This window comes from Mixophyes fleayi, chromosome 6 (genome assembly GCF_038048845.1).
Source record: "Mixophyes fleayi isolate aMixFle1 chromosome 6, aMixFle1.hap1, whole genome shotgun sequence".
Classification (NCBI taxonomy): Eukaryota; Metazoa; Chordata; class Amphibia; order Anura; family Limnodynastidae; genus Mixophyes; species Mixophyes fleayi.
This window is the reverse complement of record NC_134407.1, coordinates 96,878,327-96,901,850: the sequence shown is the minus strand read 5'-3', so window position 1 is coordinate 96,901,850 and position 23,524 is coordinate 96,878,327. Positions and strand designations below refer to the sequence as shown.

At 40.0% G+C, this 23,524-nt stretch overlaps 2 protein-coding genes across 6 annotated transcripts in view; one reads left to right on the top strand and one right to left on the bottom strand.

Annotated features, from left to right (window-relative positions):
- LOC142161449 (dual specificity phosphatase 29-like) overlaps positions 1-7,022 on the top strand; it is a 137,522-nt gene extending 130,500 nt beyond the window's left edge. For both annotated transcript variants that reach the window (XM_075217069.1, XM_075217070.1), the window contains one exon: positions 4,634-7,022. In XM_075217069.1, coding sequence (XP_075073170.1) covers positions 4,634-4,869 — 236 coding nt within the window. In that variant the 3' untranslated portion in view covers positions 4,870-7,022. The remainder of the gene's footprint in view (positions 1-4,633) is intronic.
- Positions 7,023-9,153: 2,131 nt separating this feature from the next.
- Positions 9,154-23,524, bottom strand: part of KAT6B (lysine acetyltransferase 6B) — a 146,427-nt gene continuing 132,056 nt past the window's right edge. For all 4 annotated transcript variants that reach the window (XM_075217062.1, XM_075217063.1, XM_075217065.1 and 1 more), the window contains 2 exons: positions 14,799-15,051; positions 9,154-13,980 (listed from right to left, as the gene is read on the bottom strand). In XM_075217062.1, coding sequence (XP_075073163.1) covers positions 11,507-13,980; positions 14,799-15,051 — 2,727 coding nt within the window. In that variant the 3' untranslated portion in view covers positions 9,154-11,506. The remainder of the gene's footprint in view (positions 13,981-14,798; positions 15,052-23,524) is intronic.

Below are 23,524 nucleotides of genomic sequence, written 5' to 3'. Positions count from 1 at the left end.
TTTATGAATACAATCCTTTGAAGATTGTAGTATAAGGGGAAGTCTTTCCTGTGCGGCATTTAGCAAAGATACTTAACTGTAGCGGAGGCTGATATGTCATCCATTCCCATGGCATTATGAATGAGCAATACCTCCACATATTTTGTTCTATGGATTCTTCTTTAATTTCCTCATATTCACTACCAGAGGATACTTCCACATTGTGCAAAGAATCCAATAAGAAAATCACTCTTCACACACTGCATAGCATATTCGCTTTAATCAGAAATTATTTTATTATAAAGCAATCAGCTTCTTAAAATGCTCAGGGGGCTGGGAAATACATGCTGCACAAAAGATCAGTAGATAAAGGCTTGGCATAGACCTACAGGTCCTATGCGGCTTTACTCCCCCCCCCCACCCCCCTTCCCCACTCCACAGGCTATACATGATTACAGAGATTAAAATTACTAATGGTTATCTTAAATAAAACCAAGCACCGCTACCTAGTGCAGGGGTGCTCTTCCGCTGTGTGGGTTACTCAGCCTCTGGATTCCTAGGGCCAGATTTACTAAACTGCGGGTTTGAAAAAGTGGAGATGTTGGCTATAGCAACCAATCAGGTTCTAGCTGTCATTTTGTAGAATGTACTAAATAAATGAGAACTAAAATCTGATTGGTTGCTATAGGCAATATCTCCACTCCCTAGTATGAACACCATGGAGAGTTGTGGTAGTGAAACATGGTCTTTATTAATAACATGGTTTATACAGGAAGCAAATAAGTGCAGTCAATGGTTAGCACAGTTCAAGATAGCAAGAATAACAGGTATGATTGATAAATGCAGAATCCTAGACATAAAAGTTGAATTGCAGCACAGAGTAGCATAATGACAAGGGTTACCAGATGAAGCAGGAGACACTGAAATGAAGTGCAGATTCAGGTTACCAGGTTTAACAGAAGAGGCAGAGGACACTGGATATCAGACATAAATGGTGAAGTGTAGATTCAGATTACCAGATGAAGCAGGAGCAAAGTCAAACGAAGCTGGGTTCTGGGTCACAAGAGAAGGTGCATAACATGGTAACAAAGCAGGGGTCAAATGCCAGGGAGTAGTTAGGATACAAACAGGACTTACACAGTGAAACCTGCAACAGCAAAGACAAATTATGAAATGGCTCAGATTGCTGGGAAAGGCATTCTCTTAAAGGCCAGACAGAGGTGATGTTTTCATTGTTACGCCTGGAGCCTAACTCATTGTCAGCAGGATCAGACGAAAGTAGTGCAGCCTCTAGAGAGGAGATACTGAACTTGCTGCTTACAATATCTTGTTGATTCTGTGCTTCATTTGAGCTAGTCAGCAGTGCTTTCTATGGAACAGGGAACCATGGTTTTGAAGTCTTCTCTGTCTGGTCTTCCATATTGGCATCCTTTAACCCTAGTAGAGATGCGCAAAAGTCTGCATCTGTGTGCACGCCGTTTTCAATTTGGATTCTAAATTTCTATTTCACTGCACCACGTTTGGTACAAACTTGCTACAAATTGTAGCAAGCAGTGGTTCCCGGATAGCCAGGGCCAGACTGGCCATCTGGCCCTTCTGGCAAATGCCAGAAGGGCCGATGGTCAGATGGGCCGGTTCAAGCAGTCGACACTTCCTGGTCACATGTGCAGCGCGCAGCGCACATGTGACCTGTACAGGTCCTGGAAGGCAGCTGACGAAGAGCGGGTAGAAGACCGAAACAGAGAAAAAGCTGAGAAGGTAACTACAAAAAACGGAGAAGAGGAAAGGTGCCACACAGAAAACAGGGGAAAATATGATTTGGGCCACTACTGTGTGGCATAATATGATTTTGGGACACTACTATATGGCATAATATCAACTGGGGGCCCTATTGTGGCATAATATCAACTTAGGGCACTACTGTGTGGTATATGATTTGGGGCACTACTGTGTGACATAATATAATTTTGGGCACTACTGTGTAGTAAAATATGATTTTGGGGCACTACTGTGTGGCATAATATCAATTGGGACATGTACTCAGGCATGAAGTAAGGAGGAGAATGTTAATATAATGTGGAAGGTAGGCTATTAATTTAATGGTGGAGTTTAGGTGGGGTCTAATGATTTAATTTGTGCTATTTTATTTGTGGGGTGATGTGGGTTAATTTAATATTAGGGCCTAGCAATTTAAAATGGGGTGATTGGACCTTTAATTTAATGCTGGGGTGGTTTGGGGGCTATTAATTGAAAGTGGGGCTGTTTGAGAAAAAAATGTGAATATGAATTATTTAATGACAGTGATGGTTGCGGGAAATAGGTATATTTATTAAACGTAACTGCTATTTAATTTATTGCTGGGGTTGTTTGGAGGGAGGGAAATAGGTTTATTTATCATCATCAGCTATTTATATTTAATGTGAATACTAGTATTTTAATGTTGGGGCTGCAGGGAGGCCTAATTATAAAACATGGGTTGTATTGATTAAACACCAGGGGGTAAATGTATTAAGCTTCGGGTTCTTCAACACCTGTGAGTTCGGCGTCTTCAGCGCTTAAATTTAAAGCGGCGCTGCATTGTAAAGGGAAACTTCCCTTTACAAGGCAGCGCCGCTTTAAATTTAAGCGCTGAAAACGCCGAACTCGCAGGTGTTGAAGAACCCGGAGCTTAATACATTTACCCCCAGGGCTGGTTGGAGTTTTCTAAATTACATGTACCCATTTTTTTTCCAAATAGGGCCTCCAACATTCCAGTATCCAGACAAGCAGCAACCGAACTAAAGACACCAGCAGCCACAGGTGGTGAAAGTAACAAGACAGGTAGGAGAGAGCAGGACAGTCTGCCAACTGTCCTGAATCTGGTGATGAAATCCCGAATTTTGGGGACTGTCTCGTTTAGTGAGATTTGGTCTGACTACAAGGACAGTTGGGAAGTATGTCCCGCTTGTGTAGGCAGAGCTGCGTGTAACTAACAGTATTGTCTGTGTATTTGTGTAACATTTGTTTAAAATGATAGCCATGTTACATAATAGGGGCCCCTCCAAGCGTTAATCCAGCTCTGGTTAGCAGGAGGGAACGGATAGCTGCTCCAAGTCTCTGGATAGGACACAGACTGCAGAGCAAGCCGAGGAGCTCCAAGTCTCACAAGATTTGGTAATCTGATGAGGCCAAGAGCTTCCCTGCTCACTCTACAGAAAGTTCCCAGCCTGATGGATGTCAGCAGCACCAGAAGCATAGTGGGCTGGGGGTGTCATAATGTGCCTCGGGGGATGGTGTGATAAATGCAATGTTTTATTTTAATGTATGTATCATTGCCCCATGTTGGCCACACCCACAACACAGTGTGGTCACACCTTTTTTGGTGCTGCCGCTAAGCGGCGGCGCAGTTTCTTTCCTGCAAGAACTGAGGTGGGCCTGTGTAATCTAAATGCCAGGGCTTATTTTTAGTCCCAGTCCGGCCCTGCGGATAACAAGCACTCCTCATCAATTTGCGCTAGCAGTGCCTTGCTAGACCATTTGAAGCAAGTAGGCTTCTACACACAGAAAATAAACTACTACCTGTCATCTCAAACTCTAGCTAGAGACAGGAAGAGACACAGGGGATGAGAAGGAGCTGCACTGAATACTATCTGGAGGCATTTTTAATTTCCTGTCTCTACCTAAAGCTAGAAGGCAAATGACCCATTGTAATTGCTGCCATGGAAGCTTGAAGAGGAAAAATGTGTTAATTGGTGTTGCCAAGGAAGAGTTGGAGATTGAAAGTGGCTGCTTATTTTTACCTTTGTGTCTCAATTATTAGAGTACATTTAAGGTTGTTTTTTATAACATCACATTTCTGCTGTATTCTTTTCAGTAAAAATAGCATGATTGAATTAGAAACATGGGGTTATTAATCCTTAAACCCTTCCATCATAGAAAATACATAGGGGAGGTTGGACAGAGAAAATAGTGATTAATGCACACTTTCATATTCTGAGCAAAACAAAAGTTCAAAAGGGACAGAAAAGCCTGCATGTCTGTAGATACTGCCTCTTCCACAATACCAAGGTATGTTTGAATTACAGATAGAAAAAATAAAAAAATGTGACATGTTAATATGTCTTAATGATTTTTTTTGTACATCACAGAACACATTGCCCATACCCATGCCCTTTTCCCTGGAAAAATGAAATATCACTTTTTTTTCCCAACACATTATCACTTAATTCCTCAGGGTTGCTTCTTTCAGTTTACGATTAGTATAATCCTTTCTCAATTCCAGTCTTTGGGGGATGTGAAGGATAGTTTTGATAGATTTAGCCAAAAGAAAACATATACACCTCTTTTTTTTTTTTTTTTTTTTTTTTTTAAGTGTTTCATGAAGGAATGCATAACAGTTAGTGAAGGAAACACATTTAGGTATTAGCATCAACAGATACAAGTAACTTACTATGTATTTCTTAAAGTTAAATTGTAGAATGAGTGTTTAACCAGAATTTGTAAACAGTCACAATGTTATCTTCTTGTCCTGTTTTTAATACAATAATGCATCTGAAATGTACTTAAGTTATTCAGCCGTGATATTTGATCATATGGACAAGTTTTTTGCATGTATTTTATTTGTAATTTTAATTGTAAAACCAACCATATGAAGCTAACCTCTCGCTTTACACAGATATGGTGCTGGTCCACTGTGCTATGGGACGTAGCCGCTCTGCCTCTCTCGTTCTGGCGTACCTGATGATACATGAGAAAATGACAATTGTCGATGCAATTTCACAAGTCCTTAAACATCGTTGCATATTGCCCAACCGAGGCTTCCTGAAGCAGTTGCGGGAGCTGGACATTCAGTTAGCCTTAGAGAGACGGGCTGCACGAGATACTGCAAATGGGTGTCACAAAGATGAGTGATACCAATAAAGCAAGAAAATGAGTAGAAGGGATTTGTAAAGGGATTCCCATAGAAGGGAAACAAACATCTCATACAGAACTTACTCCTCCAGAAACCGTAAAAACAATTTCCATCACCTGAATGAGTTGTTACTGTCTTTCTACCCTCTCCATTAAATCCAGGATTAGCTTTCTTTGAACATATATTTCAACACAAAAAAACAAGGCTTTGTTCTATATCATTTTATCTGTTTACGAAAGACAACTGTAGAAATCATCAGTTTTCATATATATATATATATATATATATATATATATATATATATATATATGTATGTATAGTAAGTTTGCTATGTATTTGGCTTCTCCAGAGAATGCGTCCAAATCATTAAGAGGGTTAGTTTACTTACAGTCTTATAGAATATTGATTACAAATGTACAAAACTTACAAGCCAAGAAATCATTTTCTGTCATACAGTCTTACTATATAACACAAAACACAAATGTCAGCGCTGGAAAATAGGATATCACCTATTGAATACTGAATCCGCTATATTGATTAAAAAAAAAAAAATCACAAAAATATATAAAATTCATAAAAATACATAATAAAATAAATAAATGGTCTATTGCTGGAGAGTTGAAAAATCTCCTCCTGCTGTTAGGTGATTTCATCAGAGGCACATGCTGTCTGTGAGTGAAGAAACGCGTCAGTAGGATCAGGCACGATCATTTACCAAATGATGTCTAACAGCGGGAGGAGATTTTTCAACTCTACAGTAATAGACCATTTCAGGATACGTGTGAATAGGATTTACTGATTAGTTCTACGTTCTATGAAGCTTACTGGTACCAGACAAAACCAAGTGTTGTACCAGTTAACGGACCGAGGAAACACACTCTGTGTTATACAAACAAACGGACCGCGGCATTAACACCACCTGGATATTACCAACGGACCAGGAAAGTATCATTGTCCATTTCTACCACTGCATTTGTAACGATTTGCTAATTTACGGGATTTTTCAACATGATTGCTATTACCTGCGGGACAGACAGGTCTGGATCTGCGTTTGTACACTCCAATTCACGGAGTGAGCAGAAAGAGTTTCTATCATTAGTTTTCTCTGTCCATTTATTTTATTGGATATTTACTGTGGATTTTCTATATGTCATTAATTTTTTAACATCTGGTGACCTAATGGTATTACGGCATTGTCGGCACTTTATTATAAGCCAATTTCACGATTTGGAACTGTATGACAGGATCATCCCTTTCTAATCAATTGTTGACAGAAATAGATCCCTTTTTTTGTATTCAGTATTACGGATTCTAATCCCAAATCACTTACTGTGAGAGGATTCTTACACATTATATATATTTTTTATTATGCATTTTTATTAATTTTATTTATATATTTTTGTTCATTATTTTTTGTGGTATATGTAGTCAGTGCACTGATATATATTTATTATTTGTTTTATATATCAATAAATGTGATTTATTTTTTTTACATCAATATCGCGGATTCAGTATTCAATAGGTGATATCCTATTTTCCAGCACTGATATTTGTGTTTTGTATCTATAGAGAACCCACAGGTTCTATTCAGCTGCAGGTCAATTGGACTTGCACTAGATGCTTCAAATATGTATAGATGTAGCAGCGCCAAGAATATATTTCTTTTGGTTTTTATTTTACTATATAACATCAGGGAAATGCCAACATCCAGACAAATTAAATCCTAAATATATGTCTGACAAATTATCTCCAGTTTTTATGACTGTCCCAGAAAGATGGTTGACAAATCAAGTGTCTGAAAATTCAAGGTGAATCTACTCATTGTTGTAAAAAAGAAAATATATGTTTTCATTATTTCCAAATTTGTGCATACTTAATTGTAGAGTGAAGCTCAATAAAGGTAGCAAATGTTTACAATTAATTTATATATTAATTGATTAAAAGTAAAAACGACTAATATTTTGCATAAAAATTACTTAAAAACAGACAGTCAAAAATACAAAGTCTAAGTGAATTTTACTGTTAACTGAACCATATTTTCATGGGGGTTAAAATTAAGTATTTTGTCATGGAAATTAACCAAAGGAAAAAAGGGAGACAATTTAGCAATGTTTTGGAAAAAAAATAAAAAATAAAATGTTGCAAAAAATTATTCTGGGTAAATGAATCTCATTGTGGATGTTTTTCAGCAATGCTTAAAACAAATTCCTTTGTATTGAAAACAAGTCCATATTTAATATTTCCTTTTAGGTTGTAAACAGCAATATAAAATCCCTGGATTATTCAATGAGTTTATTCAGTGTTAATCTGGCTATACACCAATTGATCTATCCACTTGGCCTGGATATTTATGCTTGTGCCGAACATAAAAATAATGTTTTATCAGATTTGTAAGTCTGGATAAAAGAAAAACTTGAATTCTTTTAGTGAGCAAAAATATGATGACACTTACAGTGCTGTAGCATAGTTGAGTACACTCAGGGGTTCTAAGGGTTTTGGAGTTAGAGAATTACATTCTTCTTGGAGCAATGTATTGTCATTTGGTGATACAATTACTGTAAGAGTTAATTCAAAGTGCTTTATTGTAATAATCTCAAGAAAACAAGTCATAGAAGTAAAATGAATATCTTTGTTGGTCGGATAAATTGTAACTCATATGAATTAAAACCCTTCATCACCCACAATCATCTTCTGAATTCGATACTCTCTTTCTCCAAGTAGGAACAAAGGGAGGTTTTCAGATCTTGTTTTTGCAGGAGGCCAAATCTCTTGTAAACACAGAATTAATGAGGGAGGAGCTGTAGAGTCGCCATAAGGATGAGAGGGACAAATGACAAAGGTTTCACCATATTTCAGAATCTGCAGGAATGCATTTTACTTTCTCAACACAAGAATACCATATTGAGACAGCAATTTTTCTAGAAGATCACTTCAAACACACAGTAACAATTCCTGGGTATCACGGCTAGCAGCTATTGTCACAAGCTTGTAGAACAGGTGGTAGAGGTATTGACTTATAGCAGCTGCCTTTCCCGTAGAGCTTGTTGCGCACACAGGTACTCAGATGCCCCCAGGTCTTATGCTCTGCATAGTACAAGCTTATGGATATAACCATAGCGTGGGCAAGGGGATGAAGGCAGGAGATAAACGATGTCAGAGACAGGCCGAGGTCAAAAGGGCACAAGCAGGCAACAAGGTAAGGTCCAGACAAAGGGTCAGGTCCGGCTGAAAGACAGGATATCCGAGTCACAGGCAGATGTCAGTTTTACCAGCAATAAATCACGGTCCAATAAACAAGCCAAGGGTCATACATTGAAGAGTCTTATCCAGGCGTACAGGAACAAGTACAAGAGCAGGTCAGCAGCCAGGAAACTCAATGCTATAACCGGCAGGGAAGATAAGCCCTCCCCTGCCTTAAATACCCAGACTGCCCAATCAGATTTAAGGACGGTTAAATGGTTTAAATCAGCCACCTGAGACTGGGAATACATAGTTAATTTATTCTGCACCTGCGCCCGGCTGCCACTAACCCGGAAGGGATGCCCCAGCTGTTGCTATGACAGCCGGGACACAAGCAGGAGGGACGAGCCGCGTAGATGAAGTAAAAGTGACATTCCTCTAACTGGTTCATCGCCATCTTTTTCATATAAAAGGAAGTCGGATGTTTTATGACCCCATTGCTGTAAGGCATAAGTGCTAATATACTGTTTTTTTCATTTAGCACATAAATACTTGATAGCTTATTTGTACACTGAAATTTAAAGTTGATCTATGCTGTACCCCGATTATAAATCTGTCCTCACATTTATATTTAACTTACCCTCCAAAACATGGTTTTGCCAAGGTTCAAAGTTACTCAATTTATTTGCTTTACTTTCCTTAATGAATCAGGCCCTAAATGTGTTCTTAGGAAAAAAGACAATATATTTTACAATTTCTATTCACCCATACATATTTTGGTTCCTTCATTGTTCATTTTAATCAGTTTTAGTTAATTAGTGTAGTGCCAGAGAACTGGATGTTTTTGCATTCTAATTAACATACAAATTTGCACTGAAACATGATAAAATATTGGTCAGATATATCGGGTCATAAAAGAGATTGAACTTCTAGTATGCACATTAATGAGTATTCAACCAGAGGCATTGCAGCTTGCTTTTACTTTAAATACAAAAATGAAAATGCTTCTTTTGAAACTCCATCTTAAAATACAGCTGACTGGAACGGCCATGATGTTCTCTCATAACGGTCAGTACAGTGCTATATATACACAACACGTCATATTAATGAAAGAGTTTTGTCTAATTTTATTTTAAATGAGTTGTGCATAGTATATGAATTGCTCTGATGACTACAGTTGAGAAATTATCATCTATCTACAAGTCAGTGACTTAATTGGCAAGAAAGAAGATTCTGAAAGCACAAATTTTATATATGGCTCCTTATAATTTATTTTTCATTTAAAATGTACAGCTGTTTCTGTCTGTTTTGAAATGACACACTAAAAAAAGAAAAGAAACATTGTATTGTTACTAGATACAAACCTTCTAACTCTATTTATAAACACAAAATAGGGGCAATTAGACCAAAACAGAAAACAATGCAGACAACGCTTTCCTTGGGCAAATAGATATAGATATTTACATGCATTTTGTCATGTTGGCTGGTAAAGATACGGCTCTTGATCTCCCCCCCCCCCCCCACTTTTTATTAAAAAATAACTCCGATACGTTACAAAGATAGAAAATTCTACAGATGGAATGAAACCTTTGTATTGCAAAAGGGTTGGAAAGGCGTGTTCATAAAATAGCAATTAAACACCAATTCTAATTGAGTTTAACAATACGTCCATTTTATGACTCCTTGGCAAATACCACCGAAGCGAAATTGCATTTCCGTTATCTCGCACTATTTGTTTTTACATTTTGTTTTTTTTTAAAGTTAAATATTTTATGTCCCACAGAGACTGAAAGAAAAGTCACAATTATAGCCAGGGTCTGAAAATATACACTCGACTGAGAGCCCTCTGGCTGGCTGGAAGGACACTGGGAATGACACATTTCAATATTTTGTACAGTTTCATAATTAACAAAAATATATTTATTTTTCTTTTTTTCTTTAACCTTCAAACAAGGCTGACGAATATCAGAAAACAAAATAACAAATGGCTTTACAGTTTAGCACAGGACTTATAACAATACTACTTAGAAAAGCTCACACACCACAGAGAGAAGCAGCATGCTTAGTAAGGCTTACTTCCAGCAAACAAATGAAAACAAAACACAGACTCAAGACAGAGGAGGGAAGATTTGGATGGAAAAACGAAAGCAAGATCTATTGGACCATCTGTACTATGTTGCTATTGGTTTAAATATCTCAGTGCTTGAACAGCCTTTTTACAGTGTTTGGCAGTGAAAGAGAAAACCAAAAACGTATGTCTAAAGTGACAGGAATGCCAATAAAATTAAAAAAAGTTGTTAGTTTGAAGAAAAATACTGTAGATATGGCTTCTCAGCTTTTATGATGCTAAAAAGGGAACTTTTGTATATATACTTTTTTAATTTTTTTGTTTGCATTAACTAAGTGCTGGCTTTGAAATAGTATGTGGTGTACTTTGGCAGAGGATGGAGTGTGAAAAACTTGAGCACAAGCTCATGTGTGATAGGAGGGTCACTAGCAGAGTTTAACAATATCACTACTAGTCAGGAAATATCCTGTGCAGGGAAAAAGTGCAGCACAGTGGGTAAGAAGAATAATTAAATATCAGTGCTTGATAAACCTAAAAAGACAACTGAGGCCTGTATCTAAAAAAGCAGCGATGTTCCATTATGTTTGTCATCTGCAACTACCCTGGTATTTTCAATTGTCAAAAAAATGTGTTGTTGTGTATTACAAAACAAAAAAAAATACGACCATCTCCCCAAGACTACATTGGAAGGAACACTTTTTAAGGTATTGCTGCAGAATCAATCTTCTCCTACTCATTTCCATATAATGTTGTAATACACCGAAACTAGGATGCACTTCCAGATTTTTACAGGTTTTTTTTGCAACATTCGGTTAAGTCGATACCATTGGTTTCAGCTAATCAAATCTTAATTTTCCTGCAATTTTAGTGCACACAATTGAGACATAACTGCAAGGAGCCAAGTTATAAATACAACTGTATAATTTACATTAACTGTGCTCTTAGGCAGCATATTTTGTAAAATATTATGTATTCAGCTGTATCCTGAAATATAGATTTAAATGCCAGTGGCTTGAAGGAGTGGTTGGCTGCCAAAAAGAGTGAGGAGACCAATAAAATTGGTTATCACAAAAATTGGTTATCATGTAATATATTTTTTTTTTTAAATGATGGTGACCAATCCACTTTAAACTTTATCTAGGGAATAAAGTAACCTTGTGTTAGTGGAACACAGCCACAACAGAAATAAAAAATAAAAACATAATACATTATCAGAGATACAAGGCTGGGTGTGAGAAGAGGCAAGGGGAACTAAGGATAGGGAATTGAGTCTGTGTCCTTCAATGATAGCTGTCAGTCTGCATCAGATTCCATAGTGCAGGATCCATGCTGCAGCTGCTGCAGAATTAGGGAAGAGGAGTAGGGATGCTGGTATCTGCTAGGGCAACTCACCGCCTCATGTATGACCCGTTTAGTGACTGTTTAGGCATCGGTGTGTTCATGTAGCTGTGATGCCCAGGGCTGGAGTACATCATGTTGCTGTGAGGGCTGGCCTGCATTGACTGCTGTGCATAAGGCTGGCTACCCATCATGCTCATTTGCATTGGGTACTGAGGGCTCTGGTTCATATATCCATGGTTGCTGTGGTAACTGCTGTTCATCATGGACTGAGACATACGGTAACCGCTCATGGCATTGAGTGTGTTTACTGGGTTGTAAGCAGGTGCTGGCATTAGATTTACACTCATATTCATTCCACGCTGCATGGTGAGGGAACGAGAAGGAGGTTGCATTGTCACAGTCTGTGGAGGAGGGGCATGACCATATAACTGTGATGGATGGGGCCCAGAAGTAGATCCCGGAGGCAGCGCAGACACTTTGGTCCGCATGGACATGTGACTTTTGCCCACCATCTGTGACTGTAGCCTTTGACTGTGGGAGAGTCCCATCTGACCACTGGGCATGTTACGTTGAAGCAGGGGTGGTGGTAGGTTCATGGGGGGTGGTGTGAGATTTGGCGGGGGGGTCATTGTGGCTTGGGATTGAGGGGGGACAGAGTGCGATGACTGGGTTAGCTGCACCATGTTGCTCAGAGAAGAAGAGAGAGAGGCACCATTTGCATAGGATGTTACGGCTTGTGTGTGACTGTAAGGCAGGGAGTGATCCATTAAGGTGTTTGTCAGTTGTTGAAGTTTGGCAAGGCTGAAGGTGGCTGAAGGCTGTGGATAGTGCCCAGATCCAAAGTCCCCTTGTCCTATCCTATCATAAAGTCCTCCAAGGACTCCACCTCCAGCTTCAGGAATGTCTGGTAAAGTGAAACCTGTGCCTGCCATGCCACAAGGAGCAAGTTGCTGTTGTTGGCCACTACTTGGGGGTCTCTCCACTGCACAAGATTGTGGTGACTTGACATTGCAAGGTGGCTGAGGTGGGGGAGACCCAATCATGCTGCAACTATTGTTCATAGCAGACATCTGTTGTGTTACAGCACAACTGCTCTGTGTCAAGTTAGCTGACGTCATTCCACTGCTGTATGAACAACTGTTTTGAGACGGCAAGGTACCCCCTCCCATGCCAGAGTCATAACTGCTTGGATTATCATAGTTTTCTGTAGTACTCTCAATACTCCCCAAGTCACTGAACCCACTATCCACTACCTGCTGTGAGTGATCAGACACAGATGGTACATCCATCATGGGACTAGTTTCAAGGTTCTGCAAAGAAGCGACGGACATTGCAGTCTGGTCAGGGCTGATCTGGGCATAATTGCTCTCCAGAGACGGTGCACTGGGGCTGCTTACTGACTTAACAGAGTGACAAGGATGTGAATGAACAGAGGACACTGGGCTGCTGTGGTCAGATTGCTGGCAGTCCTCCGTAGCACCAACTGCTGGGCTCTGTGCATATCTTTGCATGCTATGACTTGCTTCTTGGGTGTCTGGACAGTCTCTATAGACCTCTTCTTGCTCCTCATTTTCACGGGTCAGAGACTGAACAGCTTGCGCAGTTTCTGAGTCAATATCTAATCCATCACCAGCATCCCTTGTGAGCTCTGCTGCCAATTCCTCTGCGTGTGTTTCACATGGACCAATGGCTTGCTCCTCTGCTTCAGCTGGTAGTTCATTTTCTTTTGGTGCTTCTTCAGGTTGCTCTACTTCCATTACTTCAACACAACTGCTGTTTGAGACATCAGACTGAGATGGATTATTATTTTCTAAACCCAACTCTAAAAAACTCTCCTGTTCACCTAAGGCCACCTGGAAAGATTGTTCTGCTTCTTCCTTCTCTGATCGATCAAGGTGGCTCTCATCTTCATCATCTGCATCATGATCTTCATTATGAGACTGTTCCTCTTCATCTTCCACCTCTTCTTCTTCCACAACTGCAAGCTCATTATCGGTCTGTAAAATGCCTGTATCTTTGATTTTCTCTTCCACTTTGTCTGATCTCTCTATATCTTTCATATCATCTTCCTCCTCCTTGATACTGCCATCCTCCCCCTCCTCTACTTCATGATTATCCTCAATTTTCTCTTTTACACCTACATCTTCTTTCTTTTCTTCCTCATCTGTCTTTTCAACATTGGTATTACCTGGGCTTGGCAGCTCTAATAGTGAGGTTCCAGCTTCTTCATCATACGCTTTGATTTCTTCACTAGTTTGAACAATATCTTCATGAAGTGGCTCACTTTCCTCTTTAAGTTCCTCCTTTGTCTCCTCAGTTTGCACCTGATAGTCTGGCTCCATGGGGGTCTCTGGGGGGGTGTACAGGTTAAGTTTAAAGCCAGACTTTCTATCCACACTACGCCTTCTCTTTGAAGGACCCCTCTTCAATCCTTTAGGCCATCCCTGCTTTCGAGGCCGATCTGGAGTTTGTTCTTGGGATTCACTAGCTACCGTCTCTGGAGATACCTCAACTACATGATCTGTGTAGAAATAAATTAATTAAAAATGAATGCAGTAAAAACTATAAATAACACAAAAAACTATAAATAACAGCAACTGTAAGTCAATGTAAATTCATGTCAGTTGCAAACATATAAACTTGCCAGATCTCTTAAAAGAAATAACATTTTGAATTCTTTTCCGTAACTGTGCAAGCCAAATTACAAGAAATACTGATTATCAAACCTAATCGGGACTGAACACATACAATAATAAAATGTATATATAGTTAGTATTCAATTTATATTAATATATATTATAACAAAGGGGAAGGCAGTAGAAGTGCAATAATGGTTATGCGATGGTGCTGTTACGAAAAAAATTGTATGCGAAAAAAGGGTATTAGGAAAGTGAAATTTAAACAGTATAAAGTAAATACAGTTAGACAATATACATACACAGACATAATATACAATACTGTGCAAAAGATTTAGGCAGGTGTGGAAAAAATGTTGCAAAGTAAGAATGCTTTCAAAAATAGAAGTGTTAATAGTTGATTTTTTATCAATTAACAAAATGAAAAGTGAATAAACAAGAGAAATCTGTGTGTGTGTGTGTGTGTGTGTGTGTGTGTGTGTACTATATGCATGCAAGAAACTTACTTTGTTACATGTGTGTTTTTATAGAATGTAAAACTTGAAATATTAGGTTTCATGATCTGTGTAAAAGCAATGTGTACAGTGTGCATTTATTACTCCTTGGCGACTTCTAATACCCAAATAATTTACAGTTGAGATTCCTTATTTATTTTACATTATAAATGAAAGTATTCCTATAATTATAGATTTTATTCACATACTTTCACATGACTCTTCTTCCCTTTTACTTTGTGCATCTGTTGCCACTGTGTTAGAAGCAAGCTGCTGTTGGTTGGCTCTTCTCACTACAGCTTTTTGGTCCAAGTACTTTTGCTGTGGCTCAGCATTGTCTCTGTCAGAATCCTCAAATGGCTCATTGAGAACCTCAGTGGTTTCAGAGATCGTCTCTGTGGTGACACTGCTGTTTATTCTCCGGCGTTTTCGCCCACGTCTTCTCCTAAAAGTGAAGGTTCTCTGCCCAAAGACAATACTGAAATTAATATTTACGTATGCCAATTTATTCAGAATATGAAGTAGATGTATTAGCTATTTTTTTGGGAGAATAGTGGAACATAAAATCTACATAAATTACATTTTATCTGCAGTATAAATTCTTTTTTATCCACATGCGACTATAAGGAGTATCCTTGACCCTAAATATTCTTAATAGGATGATATACCATATGTTTCTACATAGAGCAATGAAGCAATACAGGGGTTGCTATGCAAATTGCCTTGCAGAAATGAAAGGCTAATTAAACTTTTGTCTTGTTTAGTAAAGGGGTTAAACCTTTGAAATATAACCGAATCCCATCTGCAAAAGAAGATTACTCTGAGTGACCAAAATGATAACGAAGAAAAAAAAAAGAAAAAAAAAAAAAGTAAAAATAAAAAATTACTTTTAACAAAGCATTGTTCACACATGAATTTTTTATTATCTGGGCAAATCTTCTTCGCCATGGGGCTGTGGAGCTGGGCATTTAGGTGTAAATTAAAAAGTAAAAGAAGTACTCCTCCCCCTCTATACTTCCTCCCCACCTGCTAACAATCAACAGTTTTTTCTTAAGTGCCTGCAGTTGGGCACTTACCTCGCTATAACAGGTCTCCCTTTCTGCCCCATCTGTGTTCTGGGTGGAGGGTAGCGCTACTTAGCGAAGGCTTGCTGAGCTCAGTTTCGGAGACTGCTGTTGAGATGCCGGATCAGCAGCAGTTGCGCATGCGTGATCTGGCTGCGACCCTGGAAGGCCCTTTGCTTCTTCCTGCTTCCGATGGAGGATGTGGAAGAACAGATATCAGGCTGCTATTAAAAGTATTCTCACCACCACTAACAGGTAGGCCACCGCAGGGTTCCGGGGTCCAGATCAGGCTGCATCCCCTCTTTAGGGAGTTTTCCAGGTAGGGGTAGCAAGGGGCGGTGTTCGAACAGCTACCCTGCTGAATGGAGCTGAGGAGTGTGGGGTTCTGCTGGCTCCCCTATTATTAACTCCTCCTTGGTGGAATTTCCCCACTCAGATAAAAAGCCCGCCAGAATAAGGCATTTTGCATTTCCTGTTTGCATTGAAAGGGCTCTCCTCTTTTCCCCCCTCTGTATGTGGTTGTATTAAAGGGTTGAGTTTTGACTGATAAAATGCATTCTTCTTTGTAAATGCAAACAATTTTGTAATTGTTTGCTTGTACTTTGCTACCTCCTTAAATATGTCTGAAAAAGAAACAGGTTTTAAGTTTAAGGCTCCTAAGTCAGTTATTGATTTCACCTGTTGTAGATGCCAGACAAAACTGCTTAGTAGACGTTAGGAACCAGATGCCTGATGTACGGTTTACAAAACCCAGGACCATGAGCATTTACCTGGGTCAGCTGCTGCTGAGACTAAACCTGCTTGGTCAAAGTCCTTGGCATAGTCAATTGCTTAGCTAACTCGTATTTCGGTGCATCAGAGGGAGGCGAGAGAGTTTCCTTCGATTATACCCAGTAGATCTTCTGATGCAGAATTGTCTCACCGGGATAGCTTTTTTCAGTTGCTGGAGGCAAGGGTCCCCATTGAACCTCCTTGGGTTAAATCTTTAGAAAGGTCGGCCTAGCCTAAAGGTTATTCCTCCCTAGAGAGGGTGGTAGATGCTTCTTTTCAGAGACCCCGTAAGAAACAAATATCTATTCTTAAATTCTTATAGGGAACTTTGACTAGGAAATAATTATCACAAGAGGAAGGTGAATTTCCAAAGTATTGGGACTATGAGGATCTGTTAAGTTTTGATGAAAAACCTGTTAGAAAACAGGGTGTAGAAGATCTATTCAGGGCCGTTCACCAGACTCTGCCTATGGAGGATGTAGAGGGTTCTGCACTTTAAAAGAAGCATCTAATTCTTTTCCTTCCTCTTCTCATTTATCAGAAATGTTAGAGGAACCTTGGAATTTTAAACTTCTTGTCTGGTATGACCCAAGGAGATTGCTTTTAAATTATCCTTTTCCAGTGGATGATAAAGTAAGGAGGGCAATTCCAACCAAGGATTAGATTCCATTGGCCCGATAATCTGAACATACTACTATTCAAGTTACATGGTCTGCCACTGTTAAGGACAGTACAGACAGTAAGTGCGAAGGGATTTTAATATCTTTTTATGTGGTGGCAGGGGCAGGTCTCAGACCTTCTTTAGCCTCTTCCTGGGTGAGTACAGCTATTGAGAAATGGTCAGAGTGGGCTATTGAGAGCCTTCAATTCGGCACGCCTTTCTCTGATACTATACCTAAAATGGACCATATCAGAGAGGCATCTGAGTGAAGCTTTAGTTTTGGATGATGCTTTAGTGAACTCTAAGATCAATACTTCTGCAGTAGCTACCAGTTCAGGTCATGGGATGCAGACATGGAGTCCAAGAGGTCTTTAGAGTCCTTTGATGGTCAGGCCCATTTTGGTCCTGAACTTGAGAATTATATACAGTGCATCCGGAAAGTATTCACAGCTCTTCACTTTTTCCACATTTTGTTATGTTACAGCCTTATTCCAAAATGGAATAAATTCCTTTTTGCCCTCAAAATTCTACACACAATACCCCATAATGCAAACGTGAAAAATGTTTTTTTGAGCTTTTTGCAAATTTATTAAAAATAAAAAACTAAGAAATCACATGTACATAAGTATTCACAGCCTTTGCACAATACTTTGTTGATGCACCTTTGGCAGTAATTACAGCTTGGCACACCAATCTTTGGGTAGTTTCACCCATTGCTCTATGCAGCACCTCTCAAGTTCCATCAGGTTGGAAAGGAAGCATCGGTGCACAGCCATTTTCAGATCTCTCCAGAGATGTTCAATCGGATTCGAAGTCTAGGCTCTGGCTGGGCCACTCAAGTACATTCACAGAGTTGCCCTGAAGCCACTCCTTTGATATCTTGGCTGTGTATTTAGGGTCGTTGTCCTGCTGAACAATGAACCGTCGACCCAGTCTGAGGTCAAGAGCGCTCTGGAGCAGGTTTTCATCCAGGATGTCTCTGTACATTGCTGCATTCATCTTTCCCTCTATACTGACTAGTCTCCCAGTTCCTGCCGCTGCAAAACATCCCCACAGCATGATGCTGCCACCACCATGCTTCACTGTAGGGATGGTATTGGCCTGATGATGAGCGGTGCCTGGTTTCCTCCAAATATGATGCCTGGCATTCACTCCAAAGAGTTCAATCTTTGTCTCATCAGACCAGAGAATGTTGTTTCTCATGATCTGAGAGTCCTTCAGGTGCATTTTGGCAAACTTCAGGCGACCTGCCATGTGCTTTTAACTAAGGAATGGCTTCCATCTGGCCACTCTACAGCAATCCATTATTCACGCCTGTATGGTAGAGATGGTTGTCCGTCTGGAGGGTTCTTCTCTCTCCACAGAGGACTGCTGTAGCTCTGACAGAGTGATCATCAGGTTCTTGGTTACCTTCCTGACTAGGGCCCTTCTCACCCGATCGCTCAGTTTAGATGGTCCGCCAGCTCTAGGAAGAGCTTTGGTAGTTCCGAACTTCTTCCATTTATGGATGATGGAGGCCACTGTGCTCATTGGGACTTTCAAAGAAGCAGATATTTTTCTGTACCCTTCTCCAGATTTGTGCCTCGAGACAATCCTCGGAGGTCTACAGACAAGTCCTTTGACTTCATGCTTGGTTTGTGCTCTGACATGCACTGTCAAGTGTGGGACCTTATATAGACAGGTGTGTGCCTTTGCAAATCATGTCCAATCAATTTACCACAGGTGGATTCCAATTAAGCTGTAGGAACATCTCAAGGATGATCAGTGGAAACTGAATGCACCTGAGCTCAATTTTGAGCTTCATGGCAAAGGCTGTGAATACTTATGTACATATGATTTTTAAGTTTTCATTTTTAATAAATTTGCAAAAATCTCAAAAAATTTTTTTTTCATGTTGTCATTATGGGGTATTGTGTGTAGAATTTTGAGGGAAAAAAGGAATTTATTCAATTTTGAAATAAGGCTGTAACATAACAAAATGTGGAAAAAGTGAAGAGCTGTGAATACTTTCTGGATGCACCGTATCAGGCGACAGGAGTGAAGAGTTCTTTTCTCCCTGTCAATTCTAGTAGGCCTAAATTTTCAGGGTTGTGGTCTTTTCGACTTCAGAGAAACGATCCATCAAAGCAGAGGTCTTCCGCTGCCAAGGGACAGCACAGTACTGTACAAAGGGGATCTCAGAGGGGCATCCAGATCCTAGGCCTGGAGAAAAAATTGCAGCATGACAGGGCTTCTTCCCACCCAGCCTTGGTGAATGAGAGGCTATATTATAGACCTCCTGGGTCCCACATAAAGGCGTTTTTTTTTGTGATTCACGCCTTCAATGGGGCAGGTTAAAGAAACTGGCTCCGCAAGGGGCCTTTGTTTCTCCTCTGTCATCAGAGGTTCCAGACATTTACCTTCATGTCCCAATTTGAGATGTCGCCAACATCTGTTAAGATTTGCAGTAGGCAATCTTCATTTTCAGTTCAGAGCATTACCCTACGGACTGGACATCTCTCCTAGGGTATTTACCAAACTTATGGTGGTCATGGCCGTCTTTCTCAGACTGAAGGGTATTACAGCGATTTCTTATTTAGATGGTTTGCTTATAAAGGCCAAATCTTTTCTTCTTCTCCAAAGAAATCTACGGATAACAGCACATTTGTTAAGAGTTTTAAGGGTGGATGGTGAATTACAAGAAGTCCACTTTGATCCTATCCCAGCGGATGGTGTTCCTGGGTCTTTTCAAATCCCATCATCAGAGAGTATTTTTTCCTCAGAAAAAGGTCTAATTCCTTCAGATGTTGGCAAGACTAGTTCTGAATTACAAGAAGCCATTGTTCTCCTGTGCATGAGATTATTAGGAAAGATGGTTTCCTTGTTTGAGGCTGTGCAGTATGCTTGTGTACACTCCAGAACAATCTGCTGAGGAAGTGATGCAGAACCAACCTGTATCTAGACAGCCAGCATATCAGACTGTTGCCGCAGTCTTGTGTGTCCCTTTTGTGGTGGCTCAAGTATGGTCATCTGAGCAGGAGGCGTTATTTTTGTGTCTGGGAATAGACCATTAACAGGTGCTAGACATCAAGGTTGGGGTGCTGTGACTCCTTCCTGGGACAGAGACCCAGATAAAGTGCCAGAGCTCCCAATAAATGCATTAGAGCTCAGGGCGGTAAGGAATGCCTTCCTTCAAAAGCTCAGCCTTTTCTGATGGGCAGACCTGTTCACATCCCATCAGACAATGCCACGACTGTGGCTTATATAAACCATCAGGGGAGGCACCAATAAAGCCCTAGCAATGAGGGAGTCAGCCAGGACTCTGGCCTGGGCAGAATGTCATGTTCTGCTAATCTCAGTAGTCTACATCCCAGGGATCGAGAATTAAGAGGCAGATTCTCTAAGCAGAAATATAGTCCTCCCAGGAGAACGGTCTTTCCATCCAGAGGTTCTCGATCTGATCATAAAAAGATAGGGACAACTGGAGGTCAATATGATGCCCTCACTCAACCACAAAAGAGAGAGATTTTGCTCAAGGACCCAGGTCCCTCAGGTGATTGCCATCGAATATATTTCTTTCCTTCAATAGCCATGTTGCCATAGTTTCACAGTAAGTTCAGGCAGGAAAGAGCTCAGGTGATCACGGTGGCACCAGATTGGTCAATAAGACCTTGGCACAGGAACATCCTAAGGATCTCAGCCAAGCCTTGATGGCATCTTCCACTAGGAGAGGATCTTCTTTTTCAGGGTCCGCTCTTATACCACAATTTAACTCAACTCAGTTTGACGGCATGGTTACTGAATCCAAGATTTTAAAAATCAAGGGGTTCTCTATAAGGGTGATCCAGACTGTTAAGAGTTAGCAAACCTCATTCTGCTTTAACCCACAGACTTATTTGCTATGGTGTGAAGCTACGACGAACTGAAAACTGCGTCTGAGCTCGTCTGTCTTTCTTTTCTTCAGGGTGGTTTTGACAGTGGGCTAAGATTAGCTAAGAATCCAGGGGGCAAATTTATCAAGCTGCGAGTTTCCGGCAGGTTTTAAAAGTGGAGATGTTGGCTATTGCAACCAGATTCTAGCTATCATTTTGTAAAATGTACTAAATAAATGATAACTAGAATCTAGTGTTGTGTAAATCTCTTTTTCTAATCTTTCATGAAGGTAGGGCAGTGCTACAAACTGTCCCATCTTTTTGGCCAAAGGTGGTTTCAGAATTTCATATTAACCAGGAAATTGTAATTCCTTCCTTTCAACAGGAAGGCTCGGTAGATATTCAGAAGGCTAGTTATCTTCTGGATGTAGTCAGACCACTTAAGATATATGTATCCAGAACAGCTGATGTTCTGAAGACTGATTCTCTCCTAGTCCTTTATGATGCATTGAAAAGGGGCGGTCCAGTAACTAAGCAAACCATTTTCAGATGGACAAGAATGACAATCCACCCAGTCTATGTCTGTGCAGGTAAACCTGTGCCATATATCTGCTCATTTGACCACATCAATAAGTACTTCCTAGATGGCAAGACACAGGGAGCAAGTATGTTGTTCAGCATCCTGGTCCATACCTTTACCAAATTTTATGGTTTTAAAATTTTTTGAATCCAGACACACTAGTTTTGGTAGAAAAGTTTGGCATTCAGCGGTGTCTGAGCGTACCCTCCCTTGAGGAAACTTTGGAATACCCCCATTCGAAGCAAGGTCCCCCAGATTATATGTAAGGCAAAGCAGGATTTTTGTACTTCATTAAATCCATTTCTCTGATGTCATCTGGGGAACACTGCAAACCCTTCTTTACATTGCAGTTGTTTTTTATTGTTGTTAAGTTTTGGGCCTTTCAAGGCATTGTTAATTATAAACTGATGATTGTCAGCAGGTGGAGGGGATATATAGAGGGGGAAGAGTCCTTTTACAGTAACCCTAAGTGTCCAGCTCCGCAGCTACCTATATACCCCATGGTGGAGCAGTGTCTTCCGGATGACATCAGAGAAATGGATTTAACGCGAGAACAAAAAGCCTGTTTTTTGCATTGCATGAAACCCTAGAAATCCTTGGGGGTGCTCTGCTGCACACTAAAATTAAGCTGGCAAAGGTAGTTAGGTGACTGGTTATGGAGTCTGTGCATTAGGTTCTGATTATAGAGTTGATAATGGGGTCTGTGCAATGATGTAACTCTCAACAAGACCTCCCTAATGGCACAGGCAATTACCTTTAACATTAATACACTGAACACTTCCATGTTTAAACACATGAAGGTCTTCATATAAATACTTCACACCATTTTAATCCTTTCATCAACAACTTCCTAGCAGTATAGACTAGAGGACACACTGAAAGCACAAGGATAGAAAAACAATGATGTTAAGAAACACAGATAACAGTCCACCACGGATTGTGGCACAAATATACAGAGGTGAAAAGTCAAAGCAACAGTTCAATGGGAACAACAATGTTGAAGACTTAACTGATCCGTTAGATGGTAATGCAGACAGGAGCTGAAAACTTTGTAATGCAGACAGGAGCTGAGAACTTGGTAATGCAGACAGGAGCTGAGAACTTGGTAATGCAGACAGGAGCTGAGAACTTGGTAATGCAGACAGGAGCTGAGAACTTGGTAATGCAGACAGGAGCTGAGCACTTGATAGTGCAGACAGGAGCTGAGCACTGGGAATGCTCACAGGAACAATCACTTGGAAATGCTCACAGGAGTGACCTGATGATTTGGCCAAGACCGTTTGAAGCAGGCAGGTTTGTATAGGCCTCATGCAGGTGAAACAACTCCCAGTGATAATGAGTCAAGGAAAATAGTCAAAGTAGCACAGTGGCCTCTTTGGTGGGCAGTGGTACTACAAGTAGAATATATATACTAAGGGTGTGCACCGGGCACTTTTAGTGTTTTGGGTTCTGATTAGCTTGAGGTTTTGGGTTCTGATTTGTTTTGTCAAAACACCTGACGAAAGGCTTTGGTTCTGATTTATGGTTTTGGGTTCTGATTTATTATTAAAAAAGCATAAAAATTGCTAAAATCTAGTTTTTTGTTGTTTTTTCACTCCTACGCTATTATTAACCTCAATAACATTCAATAACAATCATTTCCACTAATTTCCAGTGTATTTGGAACACCTCACACTTCACAATATTGTTTTTAGTCCAAATCATTGGACCGAGGTAGCTTTCTGGACTGCGTAGTGTAGTGGCTTCAGCATTAGGAGGAAGTGGGTCTTGGTCTTTCCCTACTTTATCCCCCAAATTTTGGTACTCCATTATATGCAGCACATGTTGTATTACAGTACTATTTTTTAAATACTGCAAGAACAGAGAACAATTTTTGATAGATTGCAGTATTAATGTTAATGGACTGCAATAATTTTTCTTAGACTTTTTAGAATATTTTATTATATTTTTTTAAAAGGATTTTTGTCGAATTATAATTTTTTTGGAAGATTTTTTAATACTTTTAAAA